This window comes from Cucurbita maxima, unplaced genomic scaffold (genome assembly GCF_002738345.1).
Source record: "Cucurbita maxima cultivar Rimu unplaced genomic scaffold, Cmax_1.0 Cma_Scf00040, whole genome shotgun sequence".
Classification (NCBI taxonomy): domain Eukaryota; kingdom Viridiplantae; phylum Streptophyta; class Magnoliopsida; order Cucurbitales; family Cucurbitaceae; genus Cucurbita; species Cucurbita maxima.
In genome coordinates this window covers 203,816-221,832 of record NW_019272056.1, presented here as the reverse complement: position 1 = coordinate 221,832, position 18,017 = coordinate 203,816, and the positions used below count along the sequence as shown (strand labels likewise).

The following is an 18,017-nucleotide window of genomic DNA, read 5'->3' as shown; positions in this document are numbered from 1 at the left end:
AAAAAAAAAAAAAAAAAAAAAAAAAGAAGTGATATATTAAGAGTCTGAATTTTTTTATGACTTTGTAAACCATTCTTTTCACTTCCATATACTAGTTAGGAATTGCATGTGGAACAAAGATTCATGTGTCAATCAAGAGAAAAATATCTTGTTAATGTTTTTTAATCATGTGGTCTAAGCAAGCTACCTTGTGATATGATACATGCGTATATCACAATGAGGGCAAGCGTTGCAAGACGAGTCTTTAAGGCGACTTCCTTCAAACTAGGTCTTTCAAGGACAGTACTGTGTCACGGGTGTGCCGATATTGCGCCCTAGCCCAAGTGTCGGAAGTTAGATTATGCACCTATTATCTGGTACGATGTCTGTAAATGAAATAACATAGGCACGAGAGAGTCAATGTCTCGATGGAACCCAGATGGATAGATGTTCAAGATGTCTCGATGTTATGAATGACACGTGGGCCCATTCTTGATGGCATGACTAAGTGAGTCGCAATAGCCAACGACACCATATGACTTGGGACGACGTCAAGACATATGGATCATGTTGATTGGGAACCAAGATGATGTTGGATGCGACGTTGCACATGATAGACCTTGAGTCCGAGTAAAGGCAAGGTCGAGCCAAATGACTTGACCTAGTGTAGAGGTAAGTTGGTTGTATCGCACATGATTTAACACGTATGCACAGGCGGTGTGTATGGCCAAACAAATTTGGACTCTACACAAGTAATGTTTGGTTGGCAAAGACAAGTCTGGCCTAAAATCTGTGTCATTAGCTTAATGCAAGCAACCACATGGTTTTTCTTCTGGTCCCCACATTTTTTTTTTCCTTGGCCTCTACACAAACCAAAGCCTTGTCTTGTGTTCATATAGGGAAGGAAAAGCAGAAATAAGGTTGAGTAGCAACCCACAACCCTACATAAAAGAAACATAAAAAGAAACATGAACTGAAAAGGATATAACTGGGAAAAAGAAGTGGCCTCATGCATTCGTCATCTGCCCAAATGAAGTACTTCAAAAAGATACATTTCATCTCATCACAAGGCTTGAACCACCTATGCATACGAGGCTGCTCATTATTCAATATTCAACACAACACACCTTATAGAAGACTCAACAAATGGACTCTTAACGACTCTCAACCACGCCAGCTTCTTTTGCAAAAATCTCTCCACCATATTTCCAATTTATAACCTTCCATATGTTCTTCAGATAGTCTGGTCGGACGTTTTTGTACTGCACCATGGTAAATTGAATAAGCAGGCAGCAATATATACTCGGACTACATGATCTTATCCAGATAGACAACCAAGAAAAGCAAGACCAAATCGTACTACAAATGGGAAGAAAATGGAAAACATTTACCTGCAAATAATATGCATGCTCCCAAACATCTATCCCAAGCAGAGGAACTAAAGCAGATCCTTTAGTCACAAGAGGATCCTACGAAGAGTTGCATCACCCACATCACTTTCAAATTTCAACCTCTCATTTTAATTATAACCCAACAACAAAGCTACAAATCTACAAGCAAGTGATAAAAATTAACCAAACTCCATAAAACGTTGTTGTAAGGCGCAATAATTGGGCAAATCAATAAGAGATCAACAAAAGGCATCAACAAGAACAGAAATAGTACAAGATTGCTTCAGCACATGAATATGCAAGGGACAACAAACCTCTACAATAGTATGATATTGTCCACTTTGAGCATAAGGCATCATATCAATAGAGATAATATCCCTTACTTACATACCTATGATCTTCTCCTAAATGTTAGCTAATGTGTAACTTCTACAATCCTCCCTTCGATCAAAGGACCATTGAGTCTCCCTTGAATAACCATTTTTTCTGTCTAGTACTATCTAGATAACTTGTTTCTCTAGAGCACCTTGCTAGTTCAATAGAGTTCTACCACAAATCTTCTAGTACTATCCAGATAACTTATTTCTCTAGAGCACATTGCTAGTCCAATAGAGCTCTACCACAAATCTTCACTATGATTACACTTTCGAGACTCACAACTTTTTTGTTCAACACATAAGGATTCTATTTACATGGTTAAGTCAAGGGTATGACTCTAATAATGATATGACATGGCTAAGTTAAGAGCATGACTCTGATATCACCGTCGCCTAAGCTCTCATTGCTTTGCTTTCGGTTCCCCAAAAGGCCCCATACCAATTAAAGTAAAGTCATTTACTTATATACCCATGATCTTCCAATTAATTAGTCAAGGTGGGATTCCATGATATACCTTTTAAACGAATAAACCTAGAGATATACCTGATTGGCCGTGGTTTCAACAGATAGCTTCTTCAGTTCTTTATCCAGAGCAAGCCACTAGAAAGCATTCGAAAAAGCTTCAGTGTTATATAACGTGGTAGACAAAAATGAAAATGCAAATCAATGCGCGGAAGAAAATATACCACCCATCCAGAGCCCTGTAAAGCAGCACCTTCTGCGTTGACTCTCTGAATTAAGGCTTCAAGAGAACCGAACTGGGAGTCGATCGCCCATCCTAGAGATCCCTTTGGAGGCTCACCACCCCCTTCCTGCAAATATATTACAGAAAATATTCGAATAGATAGATGGAAACATCAAGAAATGGAGAATTAACCGAGAAATCGAATCAAAGACGCAAGGATTAGACTTACATGAATAGGAGCGAGATTGTTCCAGAAAATCGAATGATTAATGTGACCTTAAAAAGAAAATGATCAGTTATCAGTTGAGAGATGATATATATCTGAATTGATTCAATAAGTATCCAACGATACCCTAATTAAGCATCTCGATCTGGTTTGAAGTATCACATAAATGAGAAAGTAAACACGTATCATAGTCTGAAAATCAAAAGACATTGAGAAATAAAAGAAAACCTCCGCCATTGAATTTGATGGCACTCTGTAATTTGGAAACGGTGGAGGCGTGGCCTTTGTTAATGGCGTAGTGAAGTTGCTCAAGAGCCTTGTTGTAGTTGGTGATATAGGCTTGATGGTGCTTCTGATGATGAAGCAGCATAATTTCGGCGTTGATGAAGGGCTCAAGAGCGCCATAGTCATAAGGGAGGTCGGGCAAGGAGAAGGTTTGCAGGCCGCGGAAATGTCCAGACCCTAACGATCCAGAAATTGAAGGCGTTGCGGTTTTCCTGCTTAGAATTCGAAGCGCCATTGTCGATAATCTCACTCTCACACAGAACACAGTAAGGATCTCAGCTCCAGTCGCCCACAGAAATTCATCCACCGGTGGCTTCAACTAGTAGTAATCAATCAGTGCTCCCTTTTTTTTTTCTTCTGATTTTTTTCTTTTTTCTCCCTGCGCTTTTTTTAAAAAATTATTTTCCCTCTCATTATTTGTTGTGGAGCGTAAATGTAGCTAGGCGCATGGTTAAGAATGAAAAATATAACATTAAAACTCGCAAAAATAAATAAAAGTTTATTATATATATTTTATTTATTTTACTTTTAATTAAGCAAAAAAAAAAAAAAAAAAAGTAAAATTCTAAATACAGGATGGTTGTGAATGGAATATTGAAACAACCCTGTATCTATATAAGAATGACTTTTGAACCCTCTAAAATAGGTATGATATCTTGAGGACTTATTCATTTGAACTAGATTGGGTGAAAATTCACCCTTCTTTAGCTACATTTTTAACATATAATTAATAATTATTTTTATTCAATTCGAGAATTTGAAAATCCAACCCAAACAAACTCGAATTATATGAATTGGATTGGAGTAAATAAAATTTCAAATTGGGTTGGGATTTATTTTTACTGATCTAATTTAGATGGAGTAAAGTTTTAGTTTCAAAGGATCAAATTAAATCAACCTAATTTGATTACATTAAAAGAGAGGAATAGAGGAATGGAGTGAATGTAATTATGAAACTCCTTCCTCTAGTAATTATTGCAACCAAATCAGGTTAGCTACACAATCTAAATCTAGAAAGAAGAAACCTAGTAAATGGTTTTAAATACAGAGTTTTATAAAAAGAAATTGCGATGTTTTTGCTGTCTCAATGTAGACAGTAACTTATGAATCAACATTTAGTTTGGGTGAGAGAATTCTTAGTTCTTTTATAAGCTCTTTGACAAATAAAACAGTTTAAACTTTGATACGTACACAAAATTAGATTGATATCGAATAAGTATCATTAGATGTTTCACATTTATATTTTCTAATTTTTCAATAATTTAGGGTCTTTTAACTCCATATAAGTCTCTTTCAATGTATAAATAAATAAATAAATAAACATATAATATATATATAGTAGTTTTTATTCTTGTTATGCTAATTCCTTTAAACTAATTATTTTATTTTTTATTTTTATCGATATTTGTATCATATAGTGTGCCGGTTAAGTTTATGCTGAGTTTGTAAAGATTAACTACTTGCCATTTACAAAAACTATACTTTTAGGTATTTTTTTGAATGATTAAATGTTGTAAATGTGAATAATTAATTATATGTATGACAAATAGTTAATTTTTACCGACTTAAACACAGTGATAATAGCCATAGATGTTTATAGGTGACAATATCCATGAAGGGTTGTAAATGACTAGTTAATCTTTACACCCTCTTGCATGAGTATTTATTGTATGGACGTTTATATGTCATAATATCCATACAAGATTCGATACTTTTAAACTAAAAGTTTATAGGTACTAATTGTTTTAAGTGATAATATCGTAACTTTTATTTATTCAAAACGGTTTTGAATCTATTGCATAATTTTACTGTGATAACAATTTAAGTGATAATATCCGGCCATTAATTTACAACTAAAAGTTAATTTTTTTTTTTTTTTTTGGAACAACTTGAACCCAATTGAAATAAAAGGTTGAGCTAAGTTACCAATCCAAACGTTCAAGTTGGTACAAAAAATTACCTCAACCAAATTCAACTTAACCTCGGTAAACTTAGTTATCATTTGGTACTGGACATCCTATTTGTTGATATTGAAAAATATATAACTTTGGGTGGCATTGTTTTCATTGGAAAAAAAAAAAAAAAAAGATAATTGAGGTTAATTTTTCTTTAAAAAATATAATAAATAATGCCCATGAAATATAATAAATTGAGTACAGTTACAATTATCCATGTATCTCTCTACCTGATGCAATTCGCTTGATTCTCCCGCACGCTTCATCCTCCACCACTAGTAGTTTGCCGACGAATAAGGAACACTACATTGACAGCGAAATGAGGATATAGCTATTATGAATATTGTTTTCAAGACAGACTATGTTCTCTGATCTTCAAATATTTGATATGGCGTCAATAATCTGACAGAATAGTTACTTTAGCAATACTCGTTAACTGCTAAAGGAGAAAGAGTTTGTTCTACCTCTCTAATTTTATACTTCAATAGGTGTCGCACTCTTGATACACAGAAATCAGCATGAGAAGGCGTCTTGCCAGCAATCTCTTCATTGCTGGGGGGGATAACTTGACCCACCGCTCTGGGCAAACAACAAAATTCGTCACCAAAGACGGCGACTCCCTTTTACGCATGCAGGTCCTTGTTTAAACTCCACGGTGGAGCTTTAGGGCCCACACCATCGCCTAAGATTGCCACTCCATTTTCAACACTTAATAGGGGATCGGATTCACTTTCCTTCGCCTGTAAATAACAACATGTACATTGTGTTTCAGTTCAATGGCTGTAGAGCAAGAGATAACATGTCAATTGTAGAACCACTTATGGTACCTGGGATAGTTGTGCTGAAGATACTTCATTACACTTCTGTTGGCTCTCGAGGGAGCAATAATAAGAATAAAGAACCATTCCAACTATGGCAACCAGGATTCCCAAAATGTTCCGCCAGCTAAATGGATCATGAAGCAGAACATAGCCAAACCCCAAAACTAAACATGTCTTTAGATGTCCGAGGACCTGATATGTAACTGCAGAAGTCTTTCCAATAACTAGAAACGTACTGAAGTTGACTGAGACAGAAATAAGGCAGGAGAGTACAATAAAGAACTGTACACAGAAGCACAAAAAAAATCATGTCAGAAGTAATATAGTTAGGAAGGGGGAAGAGGAAAGGGCTCAGCAGGAAGCATAATTGTTAAGCTCTTACCAGCACTTGGGGAGTGTATTTGAAAGCAAATACATTTAGATCAGTCAGACACCAATCCAGAAATGGGCCAGCGACAAACAGAGTTAATGCCTGATAGGGACAAGACTGGTATAGAAGTTGTGTTGAAGAAACTTTGAACTTTTTCTGAATGGTGTTTGTCATCTACGTTTTACTGGTCAAGGACTTGAACGGAAAGGGGAAAATGCAGAAAAACTTGAGCAATAAGTGAGTGCCTAGACACTCACTCACTCAGATAATTAAATCAAGTAAAAAATAAATAAATCCTGATATTCACGTTAACTAGAAAGGGAGAAAGTTGCTAGCAACTAATTATACGGTTGCCAATAAAAATAAATAATAAATAACTGGTTAAAGAGATAAGTAGTCTGGTGGTCTCGTGAAAAACAATCTCTCCACTCTGCAAATAGATAATCGATCACTCAGACCAGAAAGAGAGCAAATTAAATCAGTACATCCCACAAGACATGTTTTAGCCTACACATGAAAACTAATCATCAAAAGGCATGCAAAGTAAATACCAATAGTAAAAGTAACTCAGCTACGGATACAATCTGTGCAACACATGTGGTAAGAACTGCAAGAAGAGACAAGAAAGAGCCGAGGGCATTTAATTGTAGATCTGTCACAGTTGCAATTCCAACACCCAGGAGGAGGATCGTGAGTGAAAACTGGATGCTTTTACTGCAAGAGTACTATAAAGGTCAATATGCTGCGAGGTAGTATGTTCAGACAGGACAGTATAACAAAAACCAAAAACGCTCGCAGCTATACCACCCATCTGATAGATATATTTGAAAAATAAAATCATCATCATTTAAGGCGCTCACAGTAGACCAACAAACCAGAGAAGATTACTAAAATTATCGTAGAAGTCAGAAAACGCATCAATATTTAAAAGAAACTCAGTCTAAGTCGGTTATCTTGGCCTAAATATGGTTTATTTCCCAGTCCATGTTTCCATCCAAATCAAGTCTTGTCTTTTTTTTTTTTTTTTTCTTTTTTAACAATTTCATTGCCGAATGTAATATAGGAGGTGAACCACTCGTAAACATCCAAAAGGAAAATTACATACAGATTTCAATTAGTAATTAAAGATGAAAGACTATAATCTGAAAGAGTGTTTACATTTACACCAATACAGAGTTAAGAAATAATCAATTCCAGAAAGCTGTCAAAATTGGAGGAACCATCTCTGAAAATTCTACAATTCGTTCCACACCAAAAATACCAATAAAATGTACGGTTGAAGGCCAGCCATAAACACTTTTTTGGTCCATGAAAAGGATGACCCAACAAATCAAAGCAATGAGATAAATCACATCATATGGTAGAGCCAAACTCCAACCAAAAGCACCTAAACTCTGTGACCAGTAGAAAAAGGCAAAAGAACAACCAAAAAGATGAGCTAGAGTCCCATTCGCCAATAAACACATGACAAAGCAAGAAACGGAAAGAAGGAGATAAAGAGATATTAGGCATTCTGCAATGTACACGATCAGCTGTATTAATGCCTCCATGACTAAGCTCACATAAAAATACCTTTATTTTTTTTTAGGATAATGATCTTTCCAAAGAACTGAATAAAGGTTATTTGATGTTGAGCCCCTTCAATGAATTAAATCTGCCATTACAGAACTGATAGTAAAACAATGGGAAGGGTCGAAAGGCCAAACGCAAACGTCATGAGCATTTCTCAAGTTTAATGGAAAATAAAAGATTAGAAAGATGAACCCATTCAAAAAATTCAGCTTTATTAAGGTTCCTCTAAAAGCCTCTGCAATAGTGTCCCTACTCAAGTCAGTATATACACTAGTTCAAAATAAAGGATGTAGTTTGGAGGAACTTCACTTTTCTGGATGAAACATTCAAGGCTGAAGGAGAATCCTTCTTTTGAAATAAACAAAACGGGTATTCTAATTGCATCCATAAATTTCGTTCTCATTCACCATTTTTTCTTGTCAGAAGTACCCTTCTCTCTACTGTTATTCCTCTTTATAATCTTTCTTTGCTTATTTTAAGGGGAAAACCATTAGAAAGAGGTGAAATGGAGGAATAAAATATACCAAAAGTGAAACGAAATATGGACACAAATAGTTCACTCTTCAGTAAAATGAATATTTTTATTTATGAATTTGTATTAATCCAATTTTACCTCAAGTCCCAACTGATTTGAAATAACCATAATTCAACCCCAGACAAACTAGTTCAGTTTAAGGTTGGGTTGGGCACTCAAGTTTCCTGAACAGGCCAAGATCAAAGCGTTCAGGTAGGATCTACTTTGTGACTTCTTTATGGCCATCAATGAGAAAAAAAAGTTCGGTAACTCTATTATTTTTAACCCAAGAAGAAGTTTTAGAGCTTTTCATACTCTCCAATATCCTTTTAAAGAAAAGTAGACCTTTTAGGTCCCTGACAAAAAAAATTGAATACCATGCATAGTAAGTTATCAGATTATCAAAAAGGCTTATTAAAATATCAATAAAAGGTGTACAAGACCCGCAAGCATGTGAAATCATTAGTTTCTGCATTTCCGGGTGTCATTGTTTCTTGTATATCATAAGAAACAAGAGCTTTCATAAGAAAAAATTATAAACAATAGAAGTCGGATGCAGAATACAACAAATATATCTATCTAAACAATACATAACATGAGAAGTCCAAGGCCACTTTATAGTCAAAGAAGTGGAGTGATTTTGGTAGCTAATGGGTCTAACTGGAGTTTTATAATAATTAAGTTAGTTCTAAACTTCTACTAATTTTCCAGGGTAATCAGAGTGTGACCTTCAACCAGAGGTAAACGGATCAAGTTACTGGGGAAGGTTTTCATATCTAAATTGATATTAAGAGTTACATTTGAATTAGGAATTAAGCATTTACAAATTAAGATATGGATCAACAGCCATTTGCAATAAGCTTAAGATTTAGCAATATTTTGTGCCTCAATATGGGTAATATGGGTAATATGAGTAAAACGCTTGTGCATTCCAAGTTCAAGGCCACTTTAGCCTGAGAAGTAGAGTGCTTGATAGCTAATGAGTCTAATTGGAGTTTGATAATATTTAAGTTAGTTGAAGAGTTGAAGTAATTTTCCTGGGTAATCATGGTGTCACCTTCGACCAGAGGTAAACAGAGCAACTTAAATCAATATTATGAGTTATGATTGAGTTAGGAATTAGGCATCTGCTGAATTAAGATATTCAAATCAATGGCATTTTGCAATGAGCTTGAGATTTAGCAATATTTTGTGCCTTGGTACAGGCCATACAAAAATCCCAACAAAATCTTTATGAACAAAGTACTAATTTCATCTAAAATAGTAACAAGAAAGGTGTGGGGAAACACGCCTGATGATGACAAATTAACACTTACCCATTTCTCATTTCTAAAACATTATAGCTAATCAAGTAAAGATCTTGATACAAAATCATAAGAACAAAACTGAATGGAAGCAAATGCCTCTTGCTTAAAAATTGGAAAAAAAAAGTTGCTTTGTACATGAAGGATTCAACAGTTACTAGACTCACCTGAACTTTTTCCTGAAGAAAAGGGTCTCCAAAAGAACGGTACAGGGGATGATTGCCAGTTTCGTCATCTGGTATAGCAATCAATATATTCTTTATTCGAAGACTCGGCATATAAAAATAGATCAATACTTCATTTAATAATTAAAAATGATTCATGAGAAAATAAAATCATTAATATTATTTTTTAAGTAAGAACATGCTCAAAGAGAGCACAGTTATTGCTCAAATGGTCTAAGATTTCAGACTTGACATTGCATCTTAGAAAAAGAGGATAAATTATCAAACCATATAGGGATAAAACATTCTGTCCACAAATGTGATTTTACCTGGTAGAAGCCAACAGAGTTGAAGCCTAAGCTAAGATTTAGAAGCCCAATTGAGATTCCATTTAGTATTCCAAATCCCATAACTGCTCTTGCATCAAAAGGCTTATGCTCAAACAATTTCATCAATAGTGCCACATGAAGGGAACAAAATGTAACAAGCAGATGCCAGCTTGTCAATGTAGTGGCTGTGCATCAACCAAGTTCCATTAATGAACAAGTTCACATACAAAGGACAAAGAGCCAAGTATCAACAGGTAGCTTCTGCTAATAGTTTGGCATAAATAAATATACGGAAAGGGAAAGTTGCTCTTCTCGTCATAAGATTAATAGAACTATACATTGATCTAGTGTCAGAAGGTTACAATTTTTCTAGAGGCATGTGATAAGTTGATAATGTGAACTCTAGATCGTTTTGTACTGAAAGTTAGTAATGTTATAATCTGATAAAACACATAAGAGAGTAGCTCATAGGCTGAAAGACCTGCACTAAGTTTCTTTTATTACCAAGATATAAGTACGGAAAATTTTAATCCTCACCTCAATCTTTAACACTCCTCACATGTGGTTCCGTGTGTGAATTTTAATACATTAGACCTTACAAATCAATTATTATTGAAATTGAATGTAATGATATTATAAGGATTTGAAACAGGACCTCCTGATTTGATATGACCTCAAATAAAAGTATACATTAGATAAGGATAAATTTGATATTTTCAAATGATTATTTAACACAAAATGAAAGTGAATAATACATGAATTTACATAGGAAAAAAGTAAATTAAAGAGTAGTAATGCACTTTGGTGACATGAAAATCGAAAGCACAAATAAATTTCTCTACTCGGCTTGAATTGTTCAGTCAATAATAGATCTAAGACTACCAAATTCAAGCTCTGGGGAGAAATCATGCGATCAATGAAAATTTGATGTAAAATATCCAAGCCTATAATTCTTGTAGATCCAGAAACTAATTCTTAGAAAATTTAAGTGTTCGTGCCTCGGGAGGGATACGTCGATATTGCTCACAGATTTCAGTCAAAAGAGAAGCAAACAGGAGGGCGTGAAATTAAGATTTTGGAGCCTAGAGTGAAGATATATTTAGCAACTTACCGAACGTGAAACCGAGTGTACTAATGAGTGCCTTGTTGCATATGACAATCGAGACAGAAGAGACCACCGACAAACTCAATGCCCCGATAGTCCCAAGCTGGAACTTCTGGCTGTCACTCATTTTCAGGCTGCTCAATGTCGAGTCCTGCCACGATCTGGATTCTGCAATTCCACTCACCACCGTCAAAAAAAAAAAAANAAAAAAAAAAAAAAAAAAAAAAAAAAAAAAAAAAAAAAAAAAAAAAAAAAAAAAACAAGCAGGGGGCATGAACTACAATGTGCAAAGAAATATGGCGGTGCTGACGGAACAAAATAATTCATCAAGCATCACCAAATTCGGGTGCAATTCATTCATTACCATGAATTAGACGAAAGCATAAAGCAACAGAATTGGGAGATGAGCAGAAAAAACATTAAAAAAAAAAAAAAAAAAGAAGAAGATAAACAATACAGTGAATAAGATCTGCAGAAAAATGGGAGGTGAAAAACGCAGATCTAAATAGGTGGGCAGAAAAGTGAAGAAAAAGAAACGGACATACCGGGGGGAGACAGATGGAGGGAGAGAGGAGCGTAGGTGTATGCGGTGCGCTAAGACAATATCTATAACATACAATGATGCAGAGGAGATTGATCGGAGCAGTGCGCGTGGCCTTTAACGGAGAAGGAAGAACGCTAACAGTAATGGCAAGGGGGATGGAAGGAACGAAGAAAGTGTTTGTGAATCATAATAATAAATAAATAAAAAAACCATAGAATTTAATTGATTTAATTTAATTAATTATCATTTACTCTCCTCATTCGACCGCTTTATAGAATGTAAATGGAGACTGAAAATTCAAATAATAAATAGTTATATATAATTATAATTATAATTTTGCAAGTTCCTTATTGAAAAATGTAACACTAATATTTTTTAAACATCAAATAGAATTGGTTATTTAAACCTCTAACATCACATAGTTGGGTTGAAATATAGTAAACCCATATAAATTAGTTATTATTTCACCGATTAAATTCTTAAATGAAAAAAGGTTACTAAATTGAAAGGTAAGATGAAATGGTATTATAATGTCCACTTTAGTAACATTTCTACCGTAACATTTTTACCATCAAGTAAGACTTATGGCCTTGCTTTGGGCTTCTCAAAAATGTCTCGTACTAACGAAGATAGTATTTCTCACTTATAAGTCCATGATCATTCTCTAGATTAGCCATTTTGGGACTCACTCTCAACAATCCTCGAACATGTGCATGTGGATTTATGCTTCCCCTCCCCTTCCCACTTGAGGCTGCTTCCCCTTCCCACTCGGAGTCTGAATGCACACAATGCAAGTGCAACCTGATCGGTGTTGAGGATGTCTTGTCATTGTACCTGATTCCTACAAGTAAGCCATGCTGTCACCCAGAAGCAGCATTGGCCAGCGCATCCAAACCAAAAGGCTCCAGTTCTTGAATACACTTCTGGCTCTTCATGATTTTACATTTCATAAAATTTGGAATGCATAGTGCACAAAAAAGACCATCTCGTTCTCCACTTCTTGCATCTCAACTTATGTAATCAAGTCATTTGAGGCGTTCACTCTTGAACAACTTCTGCTACAAACTTCTATGCAATGCTTACCTTTATGCGCCACAAATATGCATAAACTACGGTCAAAATGCACTGAAGCTTTTAGTTGAGATATATGAACATTCACCAATAGCATTACAAAATATGTTCCTACTCAATTCTTCCTAATTATAATGCAACAAAAGCTTGTATGGATGACTATACGGGTTGGTTGGTACCTTTACATGCTCTTAGAAGATGAACAAGTCCATTGTTTCTGTTCCCTGGATTATTCTGGTCTAATCAGAATAATTACTCAACACATTATAAACTAAGCGAACAATTTACCACATGAGCTATAGACTTCATGACTGCCCACAATTATAACAAGAAGAATTTATCAACAGCATTGCAGTAAAACTTGATGACTTGGATAAGCCTAGAGAAGAATTTATAAGTCAAAATCTAAATAAAATATGAATATTTATTGAAGGTTAACACTTTCATTACTCATAGAGGTTCCTAAATGATTTTAGGATAGGGCAATAATAAAATCAGTTGCATAATGATCATAAATCATTTACAGACAAATAAATTCTTCCCTCTTTTGAATTTCAAGAACCAAGGACAGAAAATGCATTCTATTTGGGGATCTTTTAGGGTGGAGGGGGCAGACATGCACAGTGAATTCTCTGAAATAGAAAAAAAAAAAAGTTCTATATATAAAGTCGCAATTAGAAATGGAGACAAATTGGTACCTACTTACGTACTTACACACAAATATATTCGCTGTAAGAAGGCCCTTAAAACTAAAGGCCATTACCAGTACATTTGCTTACCTTGCCACAAAAACTGCAATCCCTCCAACCAGTTTCCTGTAAGTGATATGTATCACAGAAGACTAAATTTTCATAACCGGATCTAAATCACATACAGTACCAAGAGACTGTGAAGGGATTAGAAGATAGAAAATGAAGTACAGTGCCAACATACAGTACCAATCGCAATGAATATCAAACGTATTCCTCTTCAAATATAGAATTATGAATAGAAAATAGAAGAGAATAGGGCCATTCCTCTTCTTCACTGAACGTGTTGCGTCATGATATAACGTGGACAATAAGGCCATCCACTATTAATCAAATTTGTTTCGAAGAATAGTGGCGTTGCAGAACAAAATACAAACCATAGAAGATGGGGCTCATTTGCTTGCGTCTTCCATATTACAAGGTTTACCCAAGTACAAAAGGTCCTATAAGTGTACATACTTTGAAGTAAGGAGTTGTGTCTCTGGATACTGGACCATTGACATATCATGGCAGAGTTGTGAAAACAAAATCCAGGACATTACCAGCGGCAGGTAGGCGTTAGACAAGCCCCCGCTCATTGTTACTTCAACAACTACATTTACATCATTAATTTTAATAAACAGAACCGTATCGTGTTCAACTATTTGTTTCACCCCCAAAACAAGCCAACAACTCTTGGACATTCCATATATTCTAAACATGTATGTACTACAGCCATGACTGATTAAGATGCCAACACCGGAACCCGCTTGTGACCGATGAAAACTTCTCTCAGCATGTGATATCCACTCCTGTAGTGCTCAATCGAAAAACATAGCTGTCTTATAGCCTCTCTTTTTTCCTCTGCTCCTTCCATTACCAGTTCTCTTTGCCTCTCCACCTCCCTTTCTAGTTCCTTCTCTCTTAGTCTTAACTCCTCTGCCACCTTATCTGCTTTTTCAACGCCTGATACCAGCTCCACACGTTCCCTTTCCAGTTTCTGCACATGCTCCCTAATTTCACCCACCTGCTTCTCTTTACACCTCAAATTATCTTTCAAACTAACAACTTCTGCATGGAGCTTATCACGTTCCCTTTCCAGATTCTCAATGCATTCCACTTTGCCAACAATTGTCGTTTCCAGCCGCCCAATCTCACCACTAAGTCTCTCCTCCAAATCCCCCTTTTCCCCCTTCACTTTTCTGATCTCATCCTCCAAAACACGAGCTTGATGTTCCCCTTCTCTCACTTGTTCCATCAATACAGCTCGTTCCTCAAAAAGCTTAGACATTTCAGCCTTAACCTGTGCTTTCTCAGGAAAAATTTTCAGCTCCGCATCAGATACTGCTAGTTTTAAATCCCTAATCTCGTGCTCTCGATCCGATAAACTAGCTTTCAACCTCAAAACTCTTTCTTGTAGCTTGGAGACCTCTCTTCTCTCTGCACTTAGTTTGGCCTTCCATGTTGTGGTATCTTTTCGGGCAGCTTCAAGCTCATTCTGCAAATGCAAGATTTTCTCAGGTGATCTATTGTTCTCAAGTTCAAGCTTTAATTTAGAAAGTTCTTTCTGCGAGTTATCGAGTTTTTCCTTCATAATTTTTAGTTCTTCCAACACTCCCTCCACGTTAATGACTTGGTCAACTCCCAAACCTTTATCATGTTCTTCAATCTCTGGTTCCTGATTAATGACTCCATTCTCGTGCCTCTGGACATCTACCATTGTAGCACACACAGACTCCGCCTGCAAATCTTTGGACAATTCTGCTTGCCTGTACTTTTGGAGCTCACTTTCCAACTTCATGATCTGTACATCTGAAATCCGGAGCTTCTCATTTGCATTCCTTACTTCTTCCTCGTACACAGACATTCTAGCAAATACATCATCAGAATTTTCATCTGTTGCCCCCTTGAATGGAAATGAACTTTCGGCATTATCCTCTTTCATGCGGAGCTTTTCTTTAGCCTGACGGAGCTCAATCTCCAATTCAATCATCTTCCTGTTCACACCTTGATCACCACCTGAATAATTATTCACCGAGGAATCGTCCGATTCAGGTTCAGAATCTGTCAAGGAAGATGACTCATCTCCTTCCTTTTGGCAAGTATCAGAGTTGCTCCCACCAGATCCAAGGAAGAAATCAAAGCCAGCAGCTCGTGGCCCAGATTTCCGACGTCCAAGCCTTTGGTCAGGAGAGGGCCATGTAGAGGACGGCTCAGAGCCCAGGTCAGAAATACCAGAGCCCTGGGATTGTAGATCTGACGGAATATTTTTTCGAAGCTCTCCTGTCACATGATCATAGCGCTCAGCAAGGGAACGATACATGCGGTAGAAATCCTCAACATGAGAAATCAACACTGGCCTCTTCTGATAATACATCTCAGCCTTCTTGGCAAATGAATCTGCATCCTCTTCTATTAGCTTCAACATACGTTTGATGCTCCGGTCCATCTCTGTATTCAACGATCGTTTTGTCAATTTTTTGATTATCATTTTGATGATGAATTAAGATTGACTTCCACCTATCGTTGAATTACAGAAATAAAACATGGAGCTTACGGAACTAATTCCATGCCAATGTTTGGGTAGTTGAAACACATGCACCATAAGGTTCATGCAGAAAGGAGGAAGAAGCTAAAATTTTGGAACTGCTACCCACATTCCCAAATTTAACCCCACCCCTTTTAGAATATGAAATGAAAATGGGGAGAACTGTTAAATAAAAGGAAAAAAAATCCTCAACATGAGAATTAGAGGAGAACAATTTCCTTAGTTGTTATTTGGCATTAGTTGGGAAAGGTTACAAGAAACAGCATAAAGACAAATATAGTAAACGAATGGTAGGCCATTACAAAATTCTCAATATATTGAGGCCCTCCCACTATACCTAATAATACCTTCATCTTTTTTTTAGCACTCCCAGCGGAAAACGAACACAAAAGAGGGGAAGTGCTATCTATAAAAGGCCAGCCCAAAGAAGCACTTGTTTCGATTGTGCATTACATACGAAATAAATAACGTTCTTCAATCACAACCCTAACATTTCAAAGACGTCAGGCCCTGATATTTGTTGAAGAAGTAATTGAAACATGAATTTGAAGTTTAAAAGGTTGTTTAAATTTATGGATATAATTTAAATAAAATAAACAAGATTATAAACTCAAATTCCCGCGATCCGAAGTTAAGAGCGTTATGCAGATAGAAGAAAAGTAGTAACTAACCCTCGAGATTGTCCGTGAGCCATCTAGAGTTTTTGGGGCTGACGTGACTATCCCACCACCAAGAATGGGACTTCCGAGATTCCAACCTCTTCAATTTCCGATCACTCCGAGCCTGAGATCAAGAAAAACACACACACACAGAAGTGATGATTATAAAGCAGGCGTGATATACTTGGCTAATGGAGCAACTCAGTATGTAGCAGAAGAAGAGCGATAGACGCATACCGATGAGTTATCCATTGAGGCGTGGAGTTGAATGTTCACTCAGAGCCAACGGAGCCTAAACTGAAACTGAAAACATACCATCCAAAGAAAAGAACAGAAACCGGCTTTACTTTCTCAACAAAATCAAATCAAGAAAAGAACAGACACCCGATTTACTATCTCAACAAAACCAAACTAAATCAAATCAAATCAAATCAAATCAGGTATGGCTGGACTCGCCGGAGGTAGGTAAGTAGGGCGATAGATACAATGGAAATGGGCTTCGAGGCCCATTAAAGACTAATTTGGCGACGTTGAGTGACGGCAATGGCACGCGCATTAATAAATCTACATTACCATTGAACATGTCGCGGCGCGGCAGACGGGAAGCCAGGCCGAGGCTTTGACTATTACAACTGTCAGCAGTTCAAGCTATGCAGTCCACGCGTTCGCTTTTAATTCAATGCACTCCCACCTCACCTCCCTCTTTAATACAAAATATACATAATCAAACGCTAATCATCTTCCTACAATGAGTATATATATGTATAGTAAAAATCAATTAATTATTCAAAAAAATTAGTTGTTCGATCCTGCTTGAACTTTTTTTTTTTTTTGACAAGAAAATAAACCCATTATGGTGAAGATGAATTGATATGAGGGATTTGAACGAGAAACTGGATTTGAAGGAGAATCAGACCACTAAGAGCTTTGTGAGTCGAAATTGAAATGGAAATACAAATAAGAAAGGAGAGATCAGGAGAGAGGAAGCTTACTGTAACCAATGGCCGCGCCTCCAGAAGATGAGAGAACAAGCTGGAATGCAATGAACGGAAAGGCGGGTCTTAAATTCAATGGCTGTATCGCATATTCTAGTTTTGGAGAGGACGAAGAGGCGCAAAACAGAGTGGCAGTGGTGGAGACGGTCTCTGATTAAGAACATTCAACAGACACTGCCTGCTCTATTTTCCCCCATTTTCTCAAACATGCTTCCACTTATGTACCAAAATGATCATATTGCCCTTCCCTATTGACTTTTCATGTTTCCACGAAACCTGAATTTCAGGCCGACATTTTTTTAAATAAAACATGCAGATCACGACATTTTTTCTAATTCTTTTTCTTCCAACATTACGAATACGTTGTTTCTTCAATCAAAATAAATCGGTAGAT

General features: G+C 36.4%; 3 protein-coding genes across 7 annotated transcripts; all 3 read right to left on the bottom strand.

Moving 5' to 3' along the window:
- Positions 1-964: 964 nt before the first annotated feature.
- On the bottom strand, positions 965-3,300 carry LOC111469575 (superoxide dismutase [Mn], mitochondrial-like). Its single transcript, XM_023114891.1, has 6 exons — positions 2,888-3,300; positions 2,663-2,709; positions 2,435-2,560; positions 2,292-2,348; positions 1,371-1,448; positions 965-1,241 (listed from the first exon to the last, which is right to left on the bottom strand). Exons 1-6 carry the CDS (start codon positions 3,177-3,179, stop codon positions 1,134-1,136), a joined length of 708 nt encoding a protein of 235 aa, XP_022970659.1. The 5' UTR covers positions 3,180-3,300; the 3' UTR covers positions 965-1,133.
- Positions 3,301-5,046: 1,746 nt separating this feature from the next.
- LOC111469573 (UDP-xylose transporter 3-like) lies at positions 5,047-11,800 on the bottom strand. 3 transcript variants are annotated; one of them, XR_002714897.1, is made up of 9 exons: positions 11,624-11,800; positions 11,085-11,246; positions 9,974-10,158; positions 9,648-9,715; positions 6,672-6,804; positions 6,103-6,264; positions 5,727-6,002; positions 5,364-5,639; positions 5,047-5,202 (listed from the first exon to the last, which is right to left on the bottom strand). XR_002714897.1 is itself a non-coding variant. In XM_023114885.1 (8 exons), the coding sequence occupies exons 2-8, from the start codon at positions 11,203-11,205 to the stop codon at positions 5,523-5,525; spliced, it is 1,062 nt and encodes a 353-aa protein (XP_022970653.1). In that variant the 5' UTR covers positions 11,206-11,246; positions 11,624-11,800; the 3' UTR covers positions 5,182-5,522. The 3 variants fall into 3 exon arrangements, 2 of the variants coding, with proteins under 2 accessions (XP_022970653.1, XP_022970654.1); XM_023114885.1 differs by having other exon boundaries at positions 5,182-5,639; XM_023114886.1 differs by lacking the exon at positions 11,624-11,800 and adding an exon at positions 11,443-11,559 and having other exon boundaries at positions 5,182-5,639.
- A 1,941-nt stretch (positions 11,801-13,741) lies between these two features.
- LOC111469564 (protein NETWORKED 4A) lies at positions 13,742-17,933 on the bottom strand. 3 transcript variants are annotated; one of them, XM_023114868.1, is made up of 5 exons: positions 17,621-17,933; positions 17,202-17,330; positions 16,866-16,931; positions 16,641-16,752; positions 13,742-15,872 (listed from the first exon to the last, which is right to left on the bottom strand). In XM_023114868.1, the coding sequence occupies exons 3-5, from the start codon at positions 16,878-16,880 to the stop codon at positions 14,167-14,169; spliced, it is 1,833 nt and encodes a 610-aa protein (XP_022970636.1). In that variant the 5' UTR covers positions 16,881-16,931; positions 17,202-17,330; positions 17,621-17,933; the 3' UTR covers positions 13,742-14,166. The 3 variants fall into 3 exon arrangements, with proteins under 3 accessions (XP_022970636.1, XP_022970635.1, XP_022970634.1); XM_023114867.1 differs by lacking the exon at positions 17,202-17,330; XM_023114866.1 differs by lacking the exons at positions 17,202-17,330; positions 17,621-17,933 and having other exon boundaries at positions 16,866-17,195.
- Positions 17,934-18,017: the final 84 nt, after the last annotated feature.

Excerpts from the sequence above, each read along its gene's own strand:
- LOC111469564 (XM_023114868.1), bottom strand. Across the intron at positions 15,873-16,640 it reads GCTCACGGACAATCTCGAGG|AGATGGACCGGAGCATCAAA; the intron begins GTTAGTTACTAC and ends CGTTGAATACAG.
- LOC111469573 (XM_023114885.1), bottom strand. The coding sequence starts at position 11,205 with ATGAGTGACAGCCAGAAGTTCCAGCTTGGGACTATCGGGGCATTGAGT. Across the intron at positions 10,159-11,084 it reads TACACTCGGTTTCACGTTCG|CCACTACATTGACAAGCTGG; the intron begins GTAAGTTGCTAA and ends GTTGATGCACAG. Across the intron at positions 6,805-9,647 it reads TTCTTCAGGAAAAAGTTCAG|TAAAAGCATCCAGTTTTCAC; the intron begins GTGAGTCTAGTA and ends GTACTCTTGCAG.
- LOC111469575 (XM_023114891.1), bottom strand. The coding sequence starts at position 3,179 with ATGGCGCTTCGAATTCTAAGCAGGAAAACCGCAACGCCTTCAATTTCT. Across the intron at positions 2,561-2,662 it reads ACAATCTCGCTCCTATTCAT|GAAGGGGGTGGTGAGCCTCC; the intron begins GTAAGTCTAATC and ends ATATATTTGCAG. Across the intron at positions 2,349-2,434 it reads TACAGGGCTCTGGATGGGTG|TGGCTTGCTCTGGATAAAGA; the intron begins GTATATTTTCTT and ends AATGCTTTCTAG.